Source organism: Gossypium hirsutum, chromosome A13, assembly GCF_007990345.1.
Source record: "Gossypium hirsutum isolate 1008001.06 chromosome A13, Gossypium_hirsutum_v2.1, whole genome shotgun sequence".
In the NCBI taxonomy this organism is placed as follows: Eukaryota; Viridiplantae; Streptophyta; class Magnoliopsida; order Malvales; family Malvaceae; genus Gossypium; species Gossypium hirsutum.
Window position 1 is genome coordinate 78,874,322 of NC_053436.1, and position 23,402 is coordinate 78,897,723.

General features: G+C 34.7%; 1 protein-coding gene across 7 annotated transcripts; it reads left to right on the top strand.

Moving 5' to 3' along the window:
• Window positions 1-10,525: 10,525 nt before the first annotated feature.
• Window positions 10,526-20,689, top strand: LOC107893621 (uncharacterized). Of its 7 annotated transcripts, XM_016818657.2 has the most exons (9): window positions 10,529-14,278; window positions 14,411-15,889; window positions 15,985-16,052; window positions 16,172-16,260; window positions 16,432-16,542; window positions 16,653-16,708; window positions 16,797-18,584; window positions 19,493-19,631; window positions 19,962-20,689. In XM_016818657.2, the coding sequence occupies exons 4-9, from the start codon at window positions 16,245-16,247 to the stop codon at window positions 20,600-20,602; spliced, it is 2,751 nt and encodes a 916-aa protein (XP_016674146.1). In that variant the 5' UTR covers window positions 10,529-14,278; window positions 14,411-15,889; window positions 15,985-16,052; window positions 16,172-16,244; the 3' UTR covers window positions 20,603-20,689. The 7 variants fall into 7 exon arrangements, with proteins under 7 accessions (XP_016674145.1, XP_016674146.1, XP_016674148.1 ...); XM_016818656.2 differs by having other exon boundaries at window positions 10,526-15,889; XM_016818659.2 differs by having other exon boundaries at window positions 10,529-15,889; window positions 16,656-16,708.
• Window positions 20,690-23,402: the final 2,713 nt, after the last annotated feature.

Below are 23,402 nucleotides of genomic sequence, written 5' to 3' on the forward strand. Positions count from 1 at the left end.
TGATACGAATAAAGTTAATTCTTCTGCTTATATTGTTGAATCTTATCCTTTGTGGTATGTGCGTTTAGCACATTTTAATTTTAAAACTTTACAATATATGCAAAGGAATGGTTATATAAGTCTAAGTAATGACGAGTTTGAGGATAAATGTGAAATTTGTATTCAATCAAAAATTACCAAGAAGCCGTTTCCTAATAAGTGTGAAAGGAATTCACAAGTGTTAGATTTAGTTCATTCGGATGTTTCTAAATTAAATGGAACACTAACAAGAGGTGGAAAACGATATTTTATCACTTTTGTATATGACTTCTCTAGATTTACTTATGTGTATCTCATGAGAAGTAAATACAAGGCTTTTGATATGTTTAAACGTTTTAAAAATGAGGTTGAGAATTTGTTTAGTAAGAAAATCAAAGTGCTTCGTAGTGATAGAGGTGGTGAATATTTTTCAAATGAATTTAATATATTTTGTGAGGAACAAAGTGTGGTACATGAGTGTTCTGTGCCTTATACTCCGTAACAAAATGGTTTGGCGAAAAGAAAGAATCGTACTTTATTAGATATGGTTAACTCGATGTTGTTAAATGCTAAACTTCCATATAATCTTTAGGGTGAAGCATTATTGACTGCGTGTTTTATTCTTAACAGAATACCATCGAGAAAATTCAAAGTATCTTCATATGAGTTATGGAAGGGTCGGATGCCAAATTTAGATTATTTCAAAGTGTGGGGGTGTTTGGCTTACTATGGAGTTCCCGACCAATGGAGACCCGTCAAGGGTGCATTCGTTGGATGTGCCCAACACTCTAAGGCTTATCGTGTTCTTGACTTAGTGTCAAATACGATAATTGAAACAAGAGATGTTGTATTCATTGAAAATAAGATTTTCAATGATTCAATAGATTCAAAAAAAGAATATCAACCAACGGTCTCAAATGATCATACCAAAAGAAGTCTTTGTGATAATAAGGATACGGAGCCGAAGAAAAGTCAAAGAGTGAGAAAAGTAAAGGAATTTGGTCATGATTTCATTTCCTCACAATATCTAGCATTCCTTGTTGAGGGAAATAGAGAATTTGTAATTAAGAAGATCCTTATAATGTTTAATGTGGATGGTGATCCACAATCCTATAGTGAAGCCATGACTTCTAGGGATGGAGCATTTTGGGAAAAGGTGATCAATGATGAAATGGATTTAATATTATCCAACAACACTTGGATTCTAGTTAATCTTCCTCAAGGATCGAAACCTATCGGGTGTAAATGGGTGTTTAAAAGGAAGAGTACTCCAACAGGGGGTTCTCCAACCTTTAAAGCTAGATTGGTAGCTAAAGGATTTAGGCAAAAAGAAGGCCTAGATTATTTTGACACCTATGCACCAGTGGCTAGGATGACCTCCATTCGAATTCTTATAGCACTTGTATCTATCCATAAGTTACAAGTACATCAAATAGATGTTAAGACGACTTTTTTGAATGGTGATCTCAAAGAGGAAATTTATATAGAGCAACCAGAAGGTTTTGTGCTTCCTGGGAATGAACATAAAGTGTGTAAATTGATCAAGTCATTTGTAGGTTTAAAACAAGCGCCTAAACAGTGGCATGACAAATTTGACTCGGTTATCTTGTCAAATGGTTTTTTACATAATAGTGCGAATAAATGTATTTACACTAAATTCACTGATAGATATGGTATAATTATTTATCTTTATGTAGATGATTTGTTGATTTTTAGTACGAACATAAAAGGTGTTCGTGAGACCAAAGAGTATTTAGCCTCAAAATTTAAAATGAAGGATTTCAATGAGGTAGATACAATTCTAGGAATAAAAGTGAAAAAGCATGAAAACAGCTTTGCACTAAGTCAATCTCACTACATTGAGAAAGTATTGGAAAATTTTAAACACTTGAATATCAAGGATGCAAACACTCCATACGATTCGAAATTCAAGTTAAGTGAGAATAATGGCAGGGCTATAGCACAACTTGAGTACGCTAGCGCAATCAGAAGTCTAATGTATACAATGTATTGCATTAGACCCGATATCGCATTTGATGTGTGCAAATTGGCGAGATTTACAAATTGTCCTAGTACCGATCATTGGAAAGGAATCTGTAAAATTTTTTGCTATCTTAAGAAAACAAAAATTTTGGGATTATTCTATAGTGATTATCCCACAATACTAGAAGGTTACTCGGATACAAGTTGGATTACAAGTCTAAGTGACAATAAGTCCACATCAGGATGGATTTTTACAATTAGAGGTGGAGCCATTAGTTGGGCCTTCAAAAAAAAAAACTTGCATCTCACATTCAATTATGGAGGCTGAATTCATAGCCTTAACGGCTACTGGCAAAGAAATGGAATGGCTAAGAGATCTCTTGCTAGATATAAAGTTGTGGCCACAACATAGGTTTGCCATTTCCGTATATTGTGATAGTGAATCTACCATGTCTCGAGCGTACAATAAGGTGTACAATGAAAATTTTAGACATATAAGTTTGATACATTAGTATGTGAGACAATTGATTAAGGACGATGTGATAACTGTTACCTATGTTAAGTCAGTTGACAATTTAGTGGATCTATTGACAAAAGGTTGGTCGAGGGATTTGGTTAAGAGTACCACTGTTAAGATGGGATTAAAATCATTCTAATCATATTATTGATAATGGAAACCCTACCTTTTTCTAGCCAAAAGTTAGTTTCAAGTTTCAAAGGGTAATAACAAGTTATCGAATGACAACGTATACTATGAATCAAGATTTAGTGCTTATATTTTAGGAGGATGAGTTTTACTCTTAATGGATGAACATTAATTGTCATGAAATCCACCTATATGGACATGAAGTGGTGTCGCTTCAATGAGATTTTCTTCATGGTTTTCTCTCGTACATGTTCATAAAACGGGATGAGCATATGACCATAATGGTGCTAAAGCAAATTAAATTCTTACTCTAATACTTTACGATTATGTGTGAAATTTTTCTGGTATTAACTTTAAGAATGATGGTTCAAGTGACTAGCCGCCATTCACTTTGTTGATACTCTGAGAGTTTGCATTAAAGGAAGGTTCAATCTGCGGACACCCTTCTTTATGCATAATCGTTGTGTACTTATTTTCTGGAATAAACAATCTAGTGGGGGATTGATGGAAAGTATAGATTGCAAATTAATATGAGCACTATTCAAAAGTGATGATTTATCATCTTACAACTTTAATTATTCATAATCATTATTCAAATTAAAAGTGATGATTTATCATTCAATGAATACATTTCTATGGGACATGTTTCTCCCAAGGAGTATGTCCAATATGAAGGTTTGTGGCTCTTCAAATTGTATTCATTGAATGCATATAAATAGAGGCATTATGGTCCTCACAAAGATATAATTACAATCAATCTTATTTTCAAAAACTAGAGTAAGAATTAGGGAATTCCTCGATTTTGCTAATCAAAGGAAATTCAAAACTTCGTTGTATCCCGAGAGGACCTTTGTCTTAACCCTCTAGTAACTTTGCCTGGGGACAAATAGTTATCTTTGAAAAGCGTCATTCGTGCTGTTGAAATATGTATATATTTTAAATTTATTTAGGTAGATGAATCTTATTTAGGTAGATAAGTTTTATTCATATTCTAGGAATATTTTTATTTTATCTTTTAGTAGTTTATTAGAAGAAGCGAACTATTTTCTTTTATATTTTAGTAGTTTATTAGAATAAGGGAACTATTTTCCTAATTAGGATTAGGACTCTTTTCTCTATTTAATTTCAATTCTTTAGTTAATAATAGAGAACAGTTTTATGAAAATCTCTCTTGAAAACTTTCATGGCATCTGAGCTAGGTTAAAATCTCTAGTAACATCATGGTTAAAACAGCCTTCACTGGAGATAAGAAAAAACCTTGGTACAATCACTGCAAAAAATATTGGCACACTCGAGAAATGTGTTGAAAGCTCCATAGGAAACCGACAAATGGAAGGAAAAAGAGTGGCAATGGTCATGGTTCACAATCAAGGGATAACAGAGCTTTCCAAATAACTAATGGAAATTATGAGGGCCAAAGTTCTCTAGAAGGGTCTCCATTCACTAAGGAACAATTAGAGCATCTATACAAGTTTTTTCAATCACCACAATTTTGGATGAATTCTTCTATTCCTAACTCATCCAATAATCATTCTTCCTCTTTTGCCCAACCAGGTACTGATTTTTCTATTTTTTGCAGTGTCAAGCCTTATAAAACAAATACATGGATCGTTGATTCTGGAGCTAGTGATTACATGACTAATAGTCATTTTCTTTTTTCAACTTACACACATTGCGCAGGAAACAAAAAGATCAAAGTAGCAGATGGGTCCTTCTCGGCAATAGCCGGGAAAGGCATTAAAATTTCATTTTCCTTGGTTTTACATGATGTTTTACATGTGCCAAATCTAGCTTGTATCTCATATCGGTCAGTAAATTATCCCAGTCCTCAAATTGTCATGTTATATTTGACTCCTCTATGTGTAAGTTTTAGGACATGGTCTCGGGGAGGATGATTGGTAATGCTAAAGAATTTGGTGGAATTTACTTTCTTGAAGATGACCATCTAAGTCTACCAACAACTACCTTATGTTTAAATTCTGTTTCTAATTTTGATAAGGTTATGATTTGGCATTATAGGCTTGGATATCCTAATTTTTACTATTTAAGATATTTGTTACCTAATCTATTTAAAACTAAAAGTTCTTCTTCATATCATTGTGAATTTTGTGAATTGGCTAAACATCATCGGTCATTCTTTCCACCTCAAAAATATAAAGCCTCTAAACCTTTTTCGTTAATTCATAGTGATGTTTGGGGACCTTCAAGAGTCTCAACTTTTTCAGAAAAATGTTGGTTTGTCACTTTTATTAATGATCATACTCGATTTTGTTGGGGTTTTTATTAAAAGATAAGTCTAAAGTTAAAATGTGTTTTAGTATTTTTATGCTATGGTGAAAACACAATTTGGTGTGAAAATAGAAGTATTTCGAAGTGACAATGGTGGGGAATTTTTTAGCGACCAATTAGGTGTTTTCTTAACCAAACATGGAATAGTCCACCAAAGTTCTTGTACAAATACACCACAACAAAATGGGATTGCAGAAGGAAAAAATCGACATCTTTTGGAAGTAACTAGAGCCTTGATGTTCACTAGTCAGGTACCACGTTATCTTTGAGGTGAAGCCTTGTTAACAGCTACATATCTTATTAATAGAATGCCCAGTAAAACTCTAAATTATAGAACTCCTTTTCGTCTCTTTAAAGATAATTTTCCTAACTCTAAATTGATCACAGATTTATCCCTCTGAGTTTTTGGGTGTAGTGTTTTTGTTCATCTTCACAGCCAAGGTAAAGTAGATCCTAGAGCAAAAAATTTGTCTTTGTTGGTTATGCTTCTAATAAAATAGGTTAAAAATGTTATGATCCAATTGATAGGAAGATTATTGTTACCATGGAAGTCACATTTGTTGCAACACAATCTTATTTTGATTCTAATCTTCAGGGAGGGAATTATACTAAGGAAGATTCTATAATTGATCAAGAAAAGACTAGGAATATACAACATAGGGATTCTAATAATGGGGAAGGCGAATTTATAATTAACACAGAAATTAATGATGTTAATGTTAATGAAAAGAAGGATGAAGGTGTAGAGTCTGATCATGAAAATAAAGAACAAACAAAGGAGTTAATTGTTTACTCAAGAAGAAATCGAAATCAAGAAAGTGGAATCCACCAGATTCATCACCAAGAATCCGACCCGCAAGATCCTGTCAAAAGTCCAGGTAAAACTCATAATCCAACCAATGAATTTTCTGATTTAGATATTCCAATTGCCAAAAGAAAAAGTGTTAGAAATATTGTCAAATATCCCATGTCTAACTTTGTATCCTATAAAGCATTGTCTTTGAAATTCTCAACCTTTGTTTCGTGTCTCGATACTGTACAAATACCCAAAAATATGAAAGATGCTTTATAGGTTCCTGAGTGGAAGGAGGCTATTTTAGAGGAGATGCACGCTCTTGAAAAAATAGGTACATGGGAAACAATAGAAGTACCTGTAGGGAAAAAAACTGTGGGTTGTAAATGGGTGTTCACAACCAAATTCAAACCAAATGGATCTTTAGATAGATACAAAGCTCGGTTGGTGGCTAAAGGGTACACTCAAACATACGGGATAGATTATCTTGAAATGTTTGCTCCAGTAGCCAAAATAAATTCCGTTAGAGTTCTTTTATCAATTGCTGTTAATCTTGATTGGTCTTTACAACAGCTAGATGTGAAGAATGCTTTCCTAAATGGAAAACTTGAAGAAGAAGTTTACATGGATCCTCCTCCAGGTTTTGAAGAAAAATTTGGAACTCGAGTATGTAAACTCAAGAAATCTTTGTATGGTCTGAAGCAGTCTCCTCGAGCTTGGTTTGAACGATTCACTCAAGTTATTAAAAAACAAGGTTACTCACAAGGGCAAGCTGATCACACAATGTTCTATCGACATTCACAAAAATGTAGAATAGCAGTTATTATAGTTTATGTCGATGATATCATTCTTACAGGAGATGATGTGGATGAAACAAGGTGTCTCAAGGAGCATCTAGCATTGGAGTTTGAGATCAAAGACTTGGGTCCTTTGAAATATTTTCTTGGAATGGAAGTTGCTCGATCAAACAAGGGTCTTGTGGTCTCTCAGAAAAAAATATGTGATTGATCTTTTAAAAGAGGCTGGGATGAGTGGTTGCCGCTCAGCTGACACACCAATTGATCCAAATGTAAAATTCGGAAATAAAGAAGGTCGATTAGTTGATAAAGGGCAATACCAAATATTAGTTGGTAAGTTAATTTACTTATCACATACAAGGCCAGACATAGCTTTTTCAGTGAGCTTAGTGAGTCAATTTATGCACTCCCCAATGGAGGAACATGAAGAAGCAGTATTTCGAATTCTAAGATACTTGAAGAGTTCACCGGGAAAGGGCTTATTCTTCAAGAAATCTAAACAAAGAGGAATTAAAGCTTATACAGATGCAGATTGGGCAGGCTCAATAACAGATAGAAGATCTACATCAGGATATTGTACATTTGTTTGAGGAAACCTTGTGACTTGGTGAAGCAAAAAACAAAGTGTTGTAGCAAGAAGTAGTGCAGAGGCTGAGTTTAGATCAATGGCTCAAGGAATTTGTGAAATGATGTGGTTAAAAAGAATTATGGAAGAGCTGAGGAAACCAATAACTTCACCAATGAAGTTGTATTGTGATAGCGAAGCTGCCATTAGTATTGCTCACAACCCAGTCCAACATGATAGAACTAAACATGTTGAGATTGATAGACACTTTATCAATGAGAAGATTGAAGAAGGCCAAGTGTGCATGCCGTGTGTTCCTTCAAAACAACAGATTGCTAACATACTCACCAAAGGACTCTCTAAGACAAGCTTTGATTTTCTTGTAAGCAAATTGGGCATGATTGATATATATGCACCAACTTGAGGGAGGGTGTTGAAATATGTATATATTTTAAATTTATTTAGGTAGATAAATCTTATTTAGGTAGATAAGTTTTATTCATATTCTAGGAATATTTTTATTTAATCTTTTAGTAGTTTATTAGAAGAAGCGAACTATTTTCTTTTATATTTTAGTAGTTTATTAGAATAAGGGAACTATTTTCCCAATTAGGATTAGGACTCTTTTCTCTATTTAAGTTCAATTCTTTAGTTAATAATAGAGAATAGTTTTATTAAAAGCTCTCTTGAAAACTTTCACGTGCATCGAAGTCTACTGTTTATTTCCATACAAGTCTTCGGTCCTATCGTCTCCACTCAAATTTTCAACACTACAGTGAAAGTGAGTGGCACTTCGGCAAAAAGTGAAGTCCGCATGTCTGTACGAAGAATAGTGACACTTTAGTGCATCTTATTGACATTTTGGTATATCTTATCATGTTATATTAAGTCTAAAATTGAGCAATTAAATTAAAAAAAAAAGAAGGTAAGTGTACATTATGGTAGCAATGGTAAGTGGCTTGTATGGTGTGAATTGGCACCTAGTTGTAGTTATTTTTTTAAAAAAAAAAACTTGTGTATGAGGTTAGAGATTAATGCTAGTATTATATACATAATCATGTTTATATATATATATCTGTGTGTATATATATATCTATTGATGAATTTGTATAAATTAAACTTTGATTATATTGTATAATTCTTGATATACTTACTAAGCCCTTGTTAGCTTAATGCTTTTTCTTTTAAATGCGTAGGTAAAGTTCGTTTTGAAGTTAAAAGTTGAAGGACATTCTCAAATCATCTCATCACAATTCAAGTTTGAAGAGAATCTGAACTAAATTTTGGGCATTAGTTATGACATGTACAATAGGATGTTGTTAGATGTATTTTGGGATGCATGTTATGAAAAACATAGATGTCATGGCTTAATTTGTAAACTTTGCATTTTGGATAAATTTGAAGTTTTTCATGATGATCTGGGTAAGGTTAAAGCTTGATAAAAGTGTATTTACAGTGTATTATTTGGTAATTGGAAGGGTTAAGGCATTCGGAAGTGGTTAATGGCGATTTGAAAGTATTTGAAAGTGAAAGTGTACAGGTTTAAAGGTTGCAGAATCGACGTCAAGATGAAATGTTTTTTTACGTTGCAACGAGCAATCGACGTTGCGACGATAGGATGTTGTAGTCACAATGAGCTCAAGTCAGTAATTCACGTTGTATGAGGGATCTCCTTGACAATGTGACGAGGAAAAACTGAACTTGTGACGAACTCCTGAGTGCTTGAGTTTTCATCCTTTTGTCCCAAATTGAGTTTTGTTTTGTTCAAAAATTTTCTAAAGCTTGTTTTAAGCGTAGTTAAGCTAGATGATCATATTCTTGATGCATTATGAATGTTTATTTGGTAAGGTAACATTGAAGTTGCTTTGGCAATGAATGTGACATCCCGGTATCTTGACTTGGCCATTAGGTTGGGTAAGGGGTTACAAGGCAAGTGCTGCCTACCAATCGATCACGACACCCTAGCCAACCTCCTATCTTTTTCTTTTAACTTAACAACTTTTTAAAAAAAAAATCAAACTAGTGTTGCCAATGTGTCAGATGACATCATTTTTAAAAAAAAATAAATTTTTTGACATCAATTTTTAAAAAAATAAATTTTTTTCTTACCTGTTGGTATTTGTTTTGTATTTTGAGAAAATACACATTTTTTTGGTGTTGTCTGACACGTTTGCAGTACCACTTAAAAAAATATTTTTCCACTAGGAATGATTTGATAATGATTGGGTGCTTTTTAGAGTGGTGCTATCTACCACATTGGTGACACCCAATTCCACGATAGAAAAACGCATAGTTTTTATAATTAATCTACAACTTATCCCATTTTTGTAATTAACTTTTTGTTTTATTTTGGTAAAAAGAATTTTCACCTAAATGTTAACTTTATCATTATAATTGAAAAACAATTAATTTTTATATAAATTTCAATAAAAAAAATTCACCTACATGTTCCATAAATGTAGTAAATAGTTATTTCAAATAAATTTTCACCTAATTTCACAAAACATTGAAAATTGAAGCTATTAATAACCCCATTCACACACTGGAGAAAGAAAAATGCATTCAAAAAACTGAAAATTAAAATTCAACATTATTATTGGGGGAGATAAATAAGTGGAATAGTGTGGCACCTGGAACCCAGGCTTTAGAGTTATGTGATTGAATTTTTAAGATACTAAATTTTACCATCGCCGACTTCACATATATTTTATTAAAAAAAGTCACATATATAATTTTTAAAAAAAAATATTGGTAGTTTTATTTTTTTATTTTGAGGGAAAGCGTATTTATGGAAGTGGTTATTTAAAAATTAGTATTTTTTTTCTAGAAAATGATTATTTTTAACATATTGTATATAATATTAATCAATGAATTAAACTTGTAATAAAGTTTTTTTGAAAATAATTTTATTTTTAATTAAATTTTATATAATTTCTTTACAAATGTATTTCGTGTATAATTTTTTCCCTTTGTAAGGGTGTCATTACTCATTAATCATCTTTCAGAAAAAAAAAAGGTATCATAAATCATAATTTTGTGTAGTGTGATTAAAACTACATGCTAAGTCTTCCAAGCAGTGAGGAAGATCCAAAGATCATGGTAAAACTGCTCTCCATTAAGGCTTGGTATTGGTGAATGAGTTAAGCAGAAAATTACGAGCCCTTTGAACAAATAAAAAGAAAGAGAGAGAGAGAGAGAGAGAGGGGTTTATTTGTTTAATGTTATGGAATGGTTCAACTATCTTATCATTTTCATCTTATCATTTTCATTATCATTTTCTTGTTCTGAACGCCGCATTTACTTTTGCTTTCATTTTAGTTATACGGTGCGTTTTAATATTAGTTAAACGATGTGTTTAGTCTTTTAGTGTAAGGCCGTTATTTGCTTCGATTTAAAACTTGTAATTGAAGGCGAGAAAACAGTTAGGAAGTTTTTGAATCAAAATTTTAGAACTCTTTCTCCTTTCTTCTTCTCTTGACTTCTTCTCTTCTTCTCTCTATTTTGTTGCTTTAGATTCACTCCATAACAAATGTATCAGAGCTACTCGATCCTCATGGCCGTGGAAGGAGTGACGACCAGGATGCAAAAAGAGCTTGGTATGATGCAAGGGGACTTACTCAGTTGCAAGCTAAATTTTCTCAGTTGGATGCTAGGATGGATGCGAGGTTGAAGGATTTCCAAGAGGGACTTAAGTCGAAAGTCCGGTCGGAGGTACGATCTAAGCTTAGATCTGAGCTTCATTCGTTGTTTGAACAGTGTTTTGGACAGGTTCCTCCTGTTCCAGTTACTGGGTTAGCATCGGGCAAAGGAAAGGGAATTTTGGGTTCTCCTCCTGGGTTCCCTGCAAAGGAACATCTCATAGTGTCTCCGATGCCAGATATAGGACACTCGAGTATGTCTTCACGTGGAGGTACGATCGAAACTGTAAATACTTCCTTTCGAGTGGACTGTCCGTGTTTTGATGGTGAGAATTTTAGGGGCTAGTGGTCTAATTAGAGCAATATTTTGAGGCCGAAAGTATTGGTGATCATTCTAAGATCAGGGTGGTCATGTTACATTTAGAGGGGAATGCATTAGACTGGCATCACTTCTTTGTACAGAGGTATGGAGGGTTACACCAGTTAACTTGGGAGTTGTATGCTAGAGGAATTAGGGAGCATTTTGGTTCTGACTCTTTTCTCGATCCCATGACTGAGTTAGTAACTATCAAGCAACATAGATCTGTTGATCAGTTCCATGATGGATTTTTGAGTTTGTTGAATCAGTTAAGCTTGCCTGAATCTTATGCTTTGAGTATATCAGTAATTTGAAGTTGAAAATTGGGTAGTATCTCAGGTTGTTTAAACCTCAATCATTGATGGAAAGCTACAACCTAGCTAGGCAAGTTGAAAACATTGTGTGTAGACCATCAAAGAAGGGGTTTAGTACTGGCAGTGGCTTTAGTTCGCCGCAACCTTTATTTCCTACTTCACGAGCGCAACAAGGAATGGGGAGTTTGACTTCAACAGGGGGGTCAGTGCAAGGTAACGCGAGACAAAGAATTCCATCTAAGTCTTTGCCCTAAGCAGAATTGGAAGATAGATGGAAGAAAGGGCCTTTGTTTTTGGTGTGGATCGAAAAACTCCCCAGGCCATAAATGTTCTAAGTTCCAATTGTATCAACTTGTTATTGAACCAACGTGGGAACAACGATCTGATGGTAAGAGCCCATCATCTGAAGGTTCTCTGAATTATCTTGAACCATCAAACTTAATAGATCTGATTCCAGAGAGTCTCGTGTTGTCGTTGCATGCTTTGCTGGGGTTATAAGGATAAATACCATACATTTTTCACCTATTATTGACCACACTGAAGTAGTTGTGTTGGTGGATTCTGGGAGTACACACAATTTTGTTGACTTTAAGGTGGCTAAAAAGCTAAATTTAGTGGTAGAGCCGAGTAGTACTTTGCGAGTAATGGTAGCGAATGGGGTTCAATGGTCTACTCAAGAATTATGTAGAGCAGTTTCATGAGAGACTTAGGGTTATCAATTCAATACTGACTTTCTAATTTTGTAAGTGAAAGGGTTTGATTTGGTGCTTGGCATTCAGTGGCTGTTATCCTTTGGTCCAATTGTGTGGAATTTCTCTAGTTTGACCATGCAATTTAAACACAAGGACTAGGACCGTGTGTTGCAAGGTATTGTACCAGGCTCACTTTAGATTGTTTCCAGTAACCAACTTACTAAGTGCTTAAGTTTGGTTGATAATGGGTCGTATCCGATGTTACTAACTTTTTGTGATCAGACTACTCTTACAATGCAACCAGCTCAGCTTCCACCTGATTTGCAATGTCTTCTTGCTGACTTTGAAGACATCTTCCAACTTCCTACAGGTTTACCACCAAACGGATTGCAGGATCATTGAATTCCCTTGAGGATGAGTCTAAGGTTGTCAAAGTGTGGCCCTATTAATATCCAACAATTTAGAAAATAGAAATAGAGAAGTTGATACAAGAAATGTTAGATGCGGGTATAATTCGGGATAGCAACAGTCCATTATCATCTCCTGTGGTGATGGTAAAAAAGAAGGATGGTAGGCGGTTGTGCGTCGACTATTGGCAGCTTAACCAATTGACAGTAAAAGATAGATTTCCTATTCCAATCATTGATGGGCTTCTAGATGAATTGGGGAAAGCACAATTTTTCTCCAAATTGGATTTGCATTCGGGCTACCACCAGATTCGAATGTATGAGCAAGATGTATACAAAAATGGCTTTTAAAACTTACGCAGGCCATTTTGAATTCTTGGTCATGCCATTTGGCCTGACTAATGCTCCATCAAGTTTTCAGTCTTTGATGAATTTGATCTTTCTGTTCTTTTTGGGAAAGTTCGTTCTTGTTTTCTTTGGTGACATACTCGTGTATTTACAAAAGTGGGCTGATCATTTGGTCCATTTACAAGAGGTGCTTCAAGTGTTGCGGTCTAACCAGCTTTATGTTAAGAAGTCCTAGTGTATTTTTGGAGCTACACAGGTTGAGTACCTTGGCCATGTGATTTCTCAAGGAGTGGTTAGCATGGATCGTACCAAAGTGGAGGGTATGCTGGATTGGTCTCCACCGACATCAGTCAAGGAGTTGCGAGGTTTTTTGGGACTCTCCGGGTATTACAGACGCTTTATTCGAGGTTATGGTCTGTTGGCTAAGCCCCTTACTGGTTTTCTGAAAAAAGATGTACCATGGAAATGGACAGTGTAGGAACAAATTACTTTCGATCAGCTCAAGAAGGCCGTTTTTCAAGCTTCGATTCTTGCATTACCAAATTTTCAGGAACCCTTTTGTGTGGAAACCAACACTAGTGGTCAAGGGATTGGGGCTGTTTTGCAACAAAATGGTCGGCCAGTAGCATACTTCAGTAAGGCATTGGGAGTCAAGTATTAAGCCTTGTCCATATATGGTAACGAAATGCTTGCGATCTTGCTTGCGGTGAAGAAATGGCATTCTTATTTGGTCGGCCGGTATTTCTTTATCAAAACAGATCACCAGAGCTTAAAGTTTCTTTCTAAACAGCAAGCAATCACGCTTTATCAACAGAAGTGGGTTGCGAAGATGTTGGGTTATGATTTTTCCATTTCTTATCGCAAGGGTGCTCAGAATACCGTGGCTGACGCATTGTCTAGAAAACCCCCTGATCACACTTATCAATTGCTCCCATATGCTGGTAGTGAGCATTTTCCTTGGTCGGAGGTCTGGGACTGTATTGTAGCTTCATATGCTACCGATCAGAAACTTTCTCAGTTGTGCCACGCTGTCCAAGAGCAGCCCTAACTACATCCCAAGTATGCGTGGCATGGTACCTTTCTTCACAGGTTGGGCAAAGTTGTAGTGGGCAATGATATACAACTGCGAAAGCAGATTTTTTAACTCTTTCATGCCAGCGCCCTAGGGGGTCATTCTAGCTTCCATGCAACTCGATATCCAATATCTGCTGTGCTGTATTGGAAGGGCCTTTCGAAAGATGTTAAACAGTGGGTTGGGGAGTGTAACGTTTGCCAGCGTTGCAAAACTGAAACTTCTGCTTCTCCTGGCCTTTTGCAACCCTTACCCATACCTGATCGTTCTTAGCTATCATTAGCATGGATTTCATTGAAGGTCTTCCTCTGTCACAGGGTAAATCCACCATTCTTGTCGTGGTCGATCATTTGACTAAGTACGGCCACTTTCTCGCCTTGACTCACCCCTTTATAGCTTTAACTGTTGCCTCTGAGTATCTTCAGCATATCTACAAGTTGCATGGAATACCGGATTCTATCGTTTCTAATCGGGATCGTCTTTTCTTAAGTCATTTTTAGCAGGAATTGTTTCGCCACTTGGGAACCAAGTTGAAGATGTCTATGGCCTACCACCCTCAAACGGATGGACATACCAAAATTCTTAACAAGTGTTTGGAGAGCTATTTGCGCTGCATGATGGGCGAAAAACCATCTGCCTGGGCTTCTTGGCTTCCTTTGGCCGAGTGATGGTATAATACCACTCATCATTCTGCTATTCAGACCATGCCCTATGCAGCTTTTTATGGGCAAGAACCACAGTTGCACTTACCCTATTTGGCTGGTGCTTCTCCTGTTGCTACTGTCGATCGTACTTTACAACATAGAGAAGTTATGTGTAAGGTCTTGAAGTTTCATCTCTCTCGTGCTCAGGATCGCATGAAACAAATGGTGGATAAGCATCAGTCGGAATGAGAGTTTCAAGTGGGCGACTTAGTGTATTTGAAGCTCCAACCATATCGCCAACATTCTCTTCGCAAATTCAAGAAACAGAAGCTGTCATCTCGCTATTTTGGAACATTTCCTGTGGAAGCTCGGGTTGGTCAGGTTGCTTATAAACTGTCGTTACCACCATTCTACTTTTCATGTCTCCCAATTAAAGAAGCATATTGGTTCGACGGCGAGTGCTCCTACCTTGCCACCAATAGAGTTTGATGGAGCTCTTCTAAAAACACCAGTCCGAATTTTGGACAGACGAATGGTTAAGCAAAGGAACCATGCTGCTGTGGAGGTCCTTGTTGAATGGGCGGACACTTCTCCTGAGGATTCCACTTGGAAGAATTTGCAAGTTCTTCAACGTTGGTCTTTATCATTTTCATCTTATCATTTTCATTATCATTTTCTTGTTCTGAATGCCGTGTTTACTTCTGCTTTCATTTTAGTTATACAATGCGTTTTAGTATTAGTTAAACGATGTGTTTAGTCTTTTAATGTAAGGCCGTTATCTGCTTCGATTTAAAACTTGTAATTGAAGGCCAGAAAACAGTTACGAAGTTTTTGAATCAGAATTTTAGAATTCTCTCTCCTTTCTTCTTCTCTCGACTTCTTCTCTTTTCTCTCTAGTTTGTTGCTTCAGATTCACTCCGTAACATTTAATTGGTTTGTTTCGCAAGGGAGAACCTTGCGTTCTTAAATTTTCAATGGCAGAGTTAGGTTGGCTATAATGTCACTTCCTCTCCAATATTACTGCGCAAACTCAGACCAGACATTTTTTACTCCTTTAAACACGAGATTTTTTTTTACTGTTTATTTTTTAATAATTTTTTGTTGTTCTTTTTCTTATCTGTTATCAACTGAATCTGTCTTCAGTATCTCTGCTAGTGTAACTAAAATATTTTTCCTGATATGGATCTTTCTTTTATGTCCTTTTCTTACTTAAAATCCAAATCCATTTTTTTATTACTATTATCTTAGTTGCAATAAAAAGAAAAGAGAACCTCACCATACATGGAAGAAAGAAAAAGGGTGCTTGGACTTTAGTTGTAATGACTGTAAGGGCAACACTGATTGGGATTCTTTAAAGATTGCAGGTTTTTTTTTTTTCAATTTAAAGAATACCCAATTTGATTTACCTGTTTTTATGTAGCCCCATTTTGTGAAGGAAGGATCTTGGTTTTTGGATCATCAAGTTTTGCAACCTTTGAAGAATTCATGGTGAGTTTTTTCCTATAACTGTTTGCTCATTGTAGATCTTTGTTTTCCCTCTGAGAGGATTTTCTTATATTTTGGATTTATGGAGATCTGATTCACGTGTTTATTTTCTTTAATGTCAGAAAACTCTATACTTCCCACAATTGCTTGCTTGAAAGATGATACATTGTTTGTCTTTGTTAGTTGGATGAGCAAATGAAACTAAAATCAGGTGTGAGCTTCAAAACTAAAGTTTCTTCCTTTTTGTTAGCTTAGCTGTATATTATGTTCGTTTATTGCAATTCTTTTGACATTGTTGTGTTAAGATGTTATAATTCTAGTTTCAGATGGACTTCGTTTGATAATTCAACCTTTTTTTCTTTTGAGTAATGCTGGTTTATAGATGAGATAATGGAGGTCGAAAGGAAACATTCGAAAGGAGGATTTTTTCATTTGTTTGATTGGAATGGTAAATCTCAAAAAAAATTGTTCCCAAACAATGCTGAAATCTCAGGTGTATATATATATATATATCTGTTCTTCATATGTATGTATATGCATTTATTATTTTTGTCTTGAATATATTCCTAATTCATGAACAACTTGTTTACATTTTGACTGTAGAAGAATCAAAGAGAGTAAAACCTGTGGAGAATATACTGAAGTCACCGCCTTATATGGTGGGAAATTTATATTCTTTTGCTCTACTGTAGTTTGGGTAAAATATTAGTTTCAGACTATATTGTTTACATTTTTATGCTTTACCAGATGGAGGGGGATGAGTACAATGCTGCTTCAAGTTATAGAAGAAGTGCTGATTTTAGTTCCGCTTCCTCGGTGGCTAATGATGAAGGATATGGATCCAGAGCACCTGGAGTTGTTGCTAGGCTTATGGGGTTGGACTCGTTGCCGGCACCAAATGTCTTGGAGCCATCTTCTACCACATATTCAGGGTCTTGCTCTCTTAGAGTATCTCATTATGAAAGAAGTTCTCCTAATTTGTGGAATGAATCTCAACCGATGGACTACACTGACTTCTCTAACAAGCTTGATAGTTTGTCCTCAAATCCGATTGAACCAAGGTTTCATAAGGTGCAAAACTGTCCCATTGAGAGATTTCAGACTCAAATATTGCCTCTGAAATCAGCAAAACCAATTCCAATAACTCAGCATAAGCTTTTGTCTCCTATCAAGAGTCCAGGGTTTATCCCAACCAAGAATGCAGCTTATATAATGGAGGCAGCTTCCAAGATTATCGAGGTTAGTCCTCAGAAAACTTCCAAACATAAAGTGCCATCATTTGGGCTTTCTTCAGTCCCTTTGCAAATCTGGGATTTGAAAGACAAAATTGAAGCTGAACATAAGGTATCTGGGCACCAAAGACCTGACGAGCCTATTCGGAGTACAGAAATATCTTTGAAAGGACAACATAAGAGCAAGAGTCACAACAGATCAGATTGTGCACCAACATTCAGTATATCTAGGGATTCAGAAAAAGGTTCTTCTAACAATTCAAGGAATAAGGGAAAATCAGTCTCGCTTGCAGAACAAGCAAGGGTTAATAATGTTCAGAGGAAAAAAGGGTCATTTTCAAGTGGTAATGGGAGTTCTGCAAATCTGAAGGAAGGGAATGATGCTAAAAGAAAACAGTTATGTAGGAGCCAGGCAGATATGCGAAAGAGTATGGAGAACGGAATTTCTGCAAATAGGACTAACAAAGTCCTGAGGCAGAATAATCAGAAGCAGAACTGCATATCTGATAGAGACTATTCGATATCAAAGACTTCAGCCTTGGACCAGCAAGGTAGGAAGACTAGGTCTATAAACGGTACAGTTGGGCTAAATAGGACTATAAACAAGGTCATTGTAAACTCTGAATCTCAGTCCAGGAAGACGAGCTCCTTAGCAACTAATCCTTCAAAGGAGCATTCCATGTCTAGAAGAAAGAATTTGCCTAGAAAGAAACAACCTATAAATGAGGATGTTCTGTCTGGAGAAACAATTTCTGAGAATACATCAATAAAAAGCACCCGAAGATCCATAAAATGTACTGTTACAACTGAGGAGCATTCAAATCAGAGTGCAGAGAAAATGAAGACAAGCATGGATGTTGTTTCATTTACATTTACATCCCCCATTGCAAGATCCGTGCCTGATGCTCCTTCCACAAGTCAAGTTGTGGAAACAAGCTGCAGCTTTGATAATGATCCTTGTGGCAACAATGATCTGCTGTATTCAAAAAGCTCCGGATTTTCTTCTCTTGGCCTTAATATAATTGGTGGGGATGATCTTAGTGTTCTTTTGGGAAAAAAGCTTCAAGAATTGGCATATAGAGTTGAGTCATCCGATTGCAATATCATTATGGAGGAGACTTCATCTCGTCCCGCATCCAGTTGGAAAAATTCAGTGCTCCCATCTGGTACATTGATCACAACATCAATGAGACATCACAAAGGACTTCAGTTGGATCTAGATAAAGATATTTCATATAGCACAGCTGACTTCAATTGCTCTTCAATTGACCATCTGGAGCTTGATTGGAGAAGGAAGTGGCAGGTTCGGTTTACTTACTCACTGCAACGATTTACTTTGATAATGGCAGGTCTTGTTTATTTCTTGGTGTTTATAATCAAGTCCCACACTGTAAAAGGTTTTCCCAAAGTATAGAATCTAGTGCTTGAATTTTAGATGGCATGTTTCCTCGACTGGAAGACAAAATAATTTTACTGAATAATCATTGTATATAGGAACTGTCAGTTTTAAGAGTTAAAAGCAGAGCCAACATAGCCATGAGTAGTTATCATGAAGAGAAGTTGGTAACTGGTGGAGAACTTTTGCTTTTTATTTTTCATGGTTTCAGTTGGTTTCTTCTTTTATTTGTTGAATTGTGGAAATCTGATCTTGTGTCTAAGTAAGCGCCAATTTCAATTTAATGCATTTGTCAATTATTGAATGGCCTAGACCTGCATCCTTTGGTTCTACTCGTAACATTTCATCATAGCATATTGTTAGAATTAAGTGATCCAAATCCTTATTTAAATAAAATAAAAGTAAAATCCATATAAAACTACACTTCTTTTATTTTATTTTAAAATAAGGTTTTTTAAACCTTATTAAACTTATCTATTTGATATTGATTAGAATAAGATGTTTCAATCTTACTACATGGTATTCTTCTTGTAATCATTTTTTTGAATTCGACATAGTAAATTTTCTTCTCCTCTAACCGTGATTTTTTTTTCTTGAAAGGGTTTCCACGTAAAAATCTCTGTGTTCTTTATTTTTATTTTTATTTTTTGCGATATATTGTCATCACCGACATTCTATTTTTCACACATACAAAAAAGTTGTTTTAAAGCTAGAGTGATATGGAAGGTTGGTAAGATGTCTCTAAATTGAAAATTTTCCTGTCTCTTACATTTCATATTTCGACATTTGACTTTAAATTTATTGAATGAGTCCAGTTTTCTGAAGAAATTGAAGATCGAAATGCTAGCAAAAGCAGCAGCGAGACCGGCACAGAATTAGATCATCAACAGCCTAGCCCCCTTTCAACTCTTGAACTTGCTGTCACCAGTGAGTGCTTCGCTGATGATAGAGATGGTAAGCTGCACTCTTCTCATTCTTATTTTCTTATTTATTTAGAAATGATGTGAGGTTCTTAGCTGTGTAATTGCCAATTAAATTTCGGGACAATGTCTGGAGAATAAATACCTTTTTTGTGAGTGGCAAAGAAATAATTATTTGCGTAAAAGTGAGTGATCTTGGAATCATTTGAATTAGTTTAAGAATTGTGAATTTTTTGCATGGATCTTTGGTAAACTCTGTAACCAAGTTGCTGCATTGACTATATAAGTTATCCCGGGTTATCGAGATATGACCTTTTTTATTTTTATCTTTCCTTTGATCATCGCATGCACTCTACATTTTCAGGCATGAAGCAAGAGTTATTGGCTCGCAATCAGGAATTATTAGGTTCGCAGCCTGGAAGTGAGTCTGAGACTGAATTTAATGTGGCGTTATCCTATTTCGCATCTCCTAAAACTGTGGGAGAAATGGATAAAAAGCTTCCAACTAGGACACCAAATTCAAGAGATCTTAAGGAGTCAACCAATTGGGAACTTGATTATGTGAAAATGGTTCTAAAAGATTCTGAGCTAAAGTTAATGGAATATGCATTGGGTCAGACCGAGAATATTACGACCCCGAATGGTTTTGATCAGCTCAAGCATTGGAACATAACAGAGACACAGGGAGAAGAATACAAGACGCTTGAACAAAAACTTGTAGTAGATTATGTGAGTGAATACCTGGAGTTTGTTGTTGGAAGCTGCAAAGGGTGGGGGAAATTGATGCAGAACAAAGGGAAGTTGGCAGAAGAGGTATACAAAGAGATAATGAGTTTGAAACAAATGGGGGACAAAATGGTGGATGAGGTTGTAGACAAGGATATGAGCAGAAAGCATGGGAGATGGGTTGAGTTTGAGACGGAAGCATTTGAAGAGGGTTTAGAGATTGAGAAAACTATATTAACTTGTTTAGTTGATGAATTAGTTTTTGATTTATTGCTTTAAGGCTCTCTTAAGATATACCCCTAATGGATCTTCTATTATCCTCTTTGTTCAAGAGTATAAAAAGTGATTGAGTAAAATATTTAATTATTTTTTATGAAATATTTTCATATTACCAAAATATTTGGAAAGTGTTTTTTGAATTCTTTTAAGACACCTTTTGTAAAATATTTAATTAATATTAATATTTTTATTTTTTAATTCTTTAAAAATTTATGTTTTCCTTTTTGTTCTTAAAAAAATTAATTTTTTATTATTAAAGTTAACTTAGTTCTTTTTTTTATTTTATTTTTTTGTAATTACAAATAAATTCAATAAATTTTAAATAAAAATATACTTCAGAAGCATTGTATGAATAGACTAAAAATATTTTTATTTTTGAAATTATGTAGCTACTTCTCTAAGTTCTTTTAAATTAGTCTTATAGAATATTTAAATAAAAAAAATCAATTTTGTATTATTGTTTTCTAGAATTCTTATAAATTTTTTTTATTTTTTATAATTGGATATAAGTAGTGGGTTAAAATATTTATTTTTTATAATGAAATATAAGTAGCGAGATTGTTAGAGATTAACTTAAGTTTTCATTATCACAAAACAAGTAATCTTACCACTATGTAAAGTCAAGAGGTTATTGGTAAAAAGTGTTAAATAGTTTTAAATAAAAACCATTCTATTGCTCTAAGTTGTTTTGATTATAAGATTGATATGAATAAGAGGTTTAATGATATTGGTTTTTTATTGAAGATTTTTTATTGGTTTAGACACATTTTATTATCTTCTAATATTTAAAATTTTGATTTATTGATTTGTTTCTTAAAAAAATTCATTTGGTGTTTTTTATTACATGTTATATATGGATATGTTATATAGTTAACTCTCTTTATAGTAATTTTATTTGTCTTATTTGTTTCTCAATATTTTGTTTGTTATAAAGAGGTAATTGTTATATAATTATAACAAAATGCTGTGACTTTTTTACTTTAATAATACAAAAATAAACAAAAATACCAAAATGGTATCCTACCCACATTATTTACCAAACTAGTATGCTGTGGGTGGTTGAGAGACAACACTACTTTATAAGAGTGAAAAATATGGGATATGAGTACAATATTTTGGGGATCTGGTGGTGCCTTCTTGACAGGCGGCACCAATCTGATTAGACCCATCAGCGCTGCATTTCAAGGGTTTCACTGAGAAATGGGGCTTTGTAGTTTATAAATAGTTTTGGGTGTTGAAAAAAAAGTGTGTTGATTCAAAAAAAGAGAGTAGAGATTAGATTATAGAAGAGAGGAAGGAGACGGTTTAAAGAAAAAAAGAAGATAGGAGAAGATAGAAGAGGGCTAAGCTTAGTTGAGAAATAGAAGAGAAAGACGAGGGTTTTAAGAAAAATGAAATAATAACTTAGTGGTAGAGAAGATACAAGAGGAAGAAGAGGGTTTGAAAGGGGAAAAAAAAGAGGATAAGTGTTTTAGGGTTTAGTTTGGGGTTTCTAAATTCTTTGCCTTTCAAAGGTAATATTTTTTAATTATTTAATTTTTTTAGTGTAGTGTTTATTGTTATTTTTTTAGTTGTTTATTTTTTGTTTGTTTAAGGAGAAGAGGAAGCAGCACCTAAATTGTTATTTGAAGGTAAATTGATTTTTGTAGTTATTTGTTACTAATTTTTGTAATTAATTCTTTTTAGTACTAAATATTTGTTTGATTTTGTAGTTTTATTCGGTTTGAAGGTATATTTGTAAATAATTTTTTTGTGGGAAAAATTTAATATTTGTTTGAATTTGTGGTATTGTGTTCTTTATTACTTTGATTTGTAATTTTAATTATTTAGTTTTTTACAATATTTTTTAAAATTGTATATTGAGAAATTTAATTGTTTTTACAAATTTAGTATTAAAGATGGGTAATCAATTTTTCGCATGCGTTTATTTCGATGGAGTAATTTTCTAACAATAGTTGGATATATATTTGAATGTCATCAATAAATAGTTATGAGATTTAATAGAAATGCATCAGTTGATAAAATCAAGGAGGAGGATCTTGAAACTATTCTACAAATTTCCAGTTTCGTCAGATCCCATTAGATTCACCGATATGGAACGAGTAGACGATGAAGACGTGAAGACAATGATCGCTCTTTATTGTTGGAATCAGAGTCACCAAATTGATCTGATTCATTTGTTTGCTAAGTTAGCTGATGTGGAGCTAGCTGAAGATTTCACTCCACTAAGTGAAGAACATGAAGTTCAAGATCCATATACGGTAGTTTCGATAATGTTCATTGATAGGCGAGCAACTGTATGTGGGATCAACATCTATCTTAATGCTCCACCTACGTCTAAGAACCTTAACCCAAGTCCCCATTTACAAATACATCCGGTGGTGATTGAGACCGATATGGATGGTGATGATGGATATGATAATAATGATCCTTCTGATTACGAGGTTGAAGATTTTAGTGATCCCGATCTAAACGAGATCTCTGGATGATATTAATGATGATGGCGCAAATGACGATGGAAATGTTAACGCATCTTTATTTGGGAACCCAAATCGAGACATTTTGATATGCAATGATCCTAGGGCACACATGTCGAACATAGATCTCGATGTGGCGCATACATCTGAGTTCCCGGAGTACCCTGATATACTAACTACTCATTGGTTGGTCGCAGATTCTGGACGTGAGGAGGTTTTTGTGGGCCAAAAATTCGCAACCAATGAGGAGTGCATATTTTCCATTAAGCGGTATAGCATGAATTTGTTGGTTGACTACAAAGTCATTGTGTTTAAACCAACAT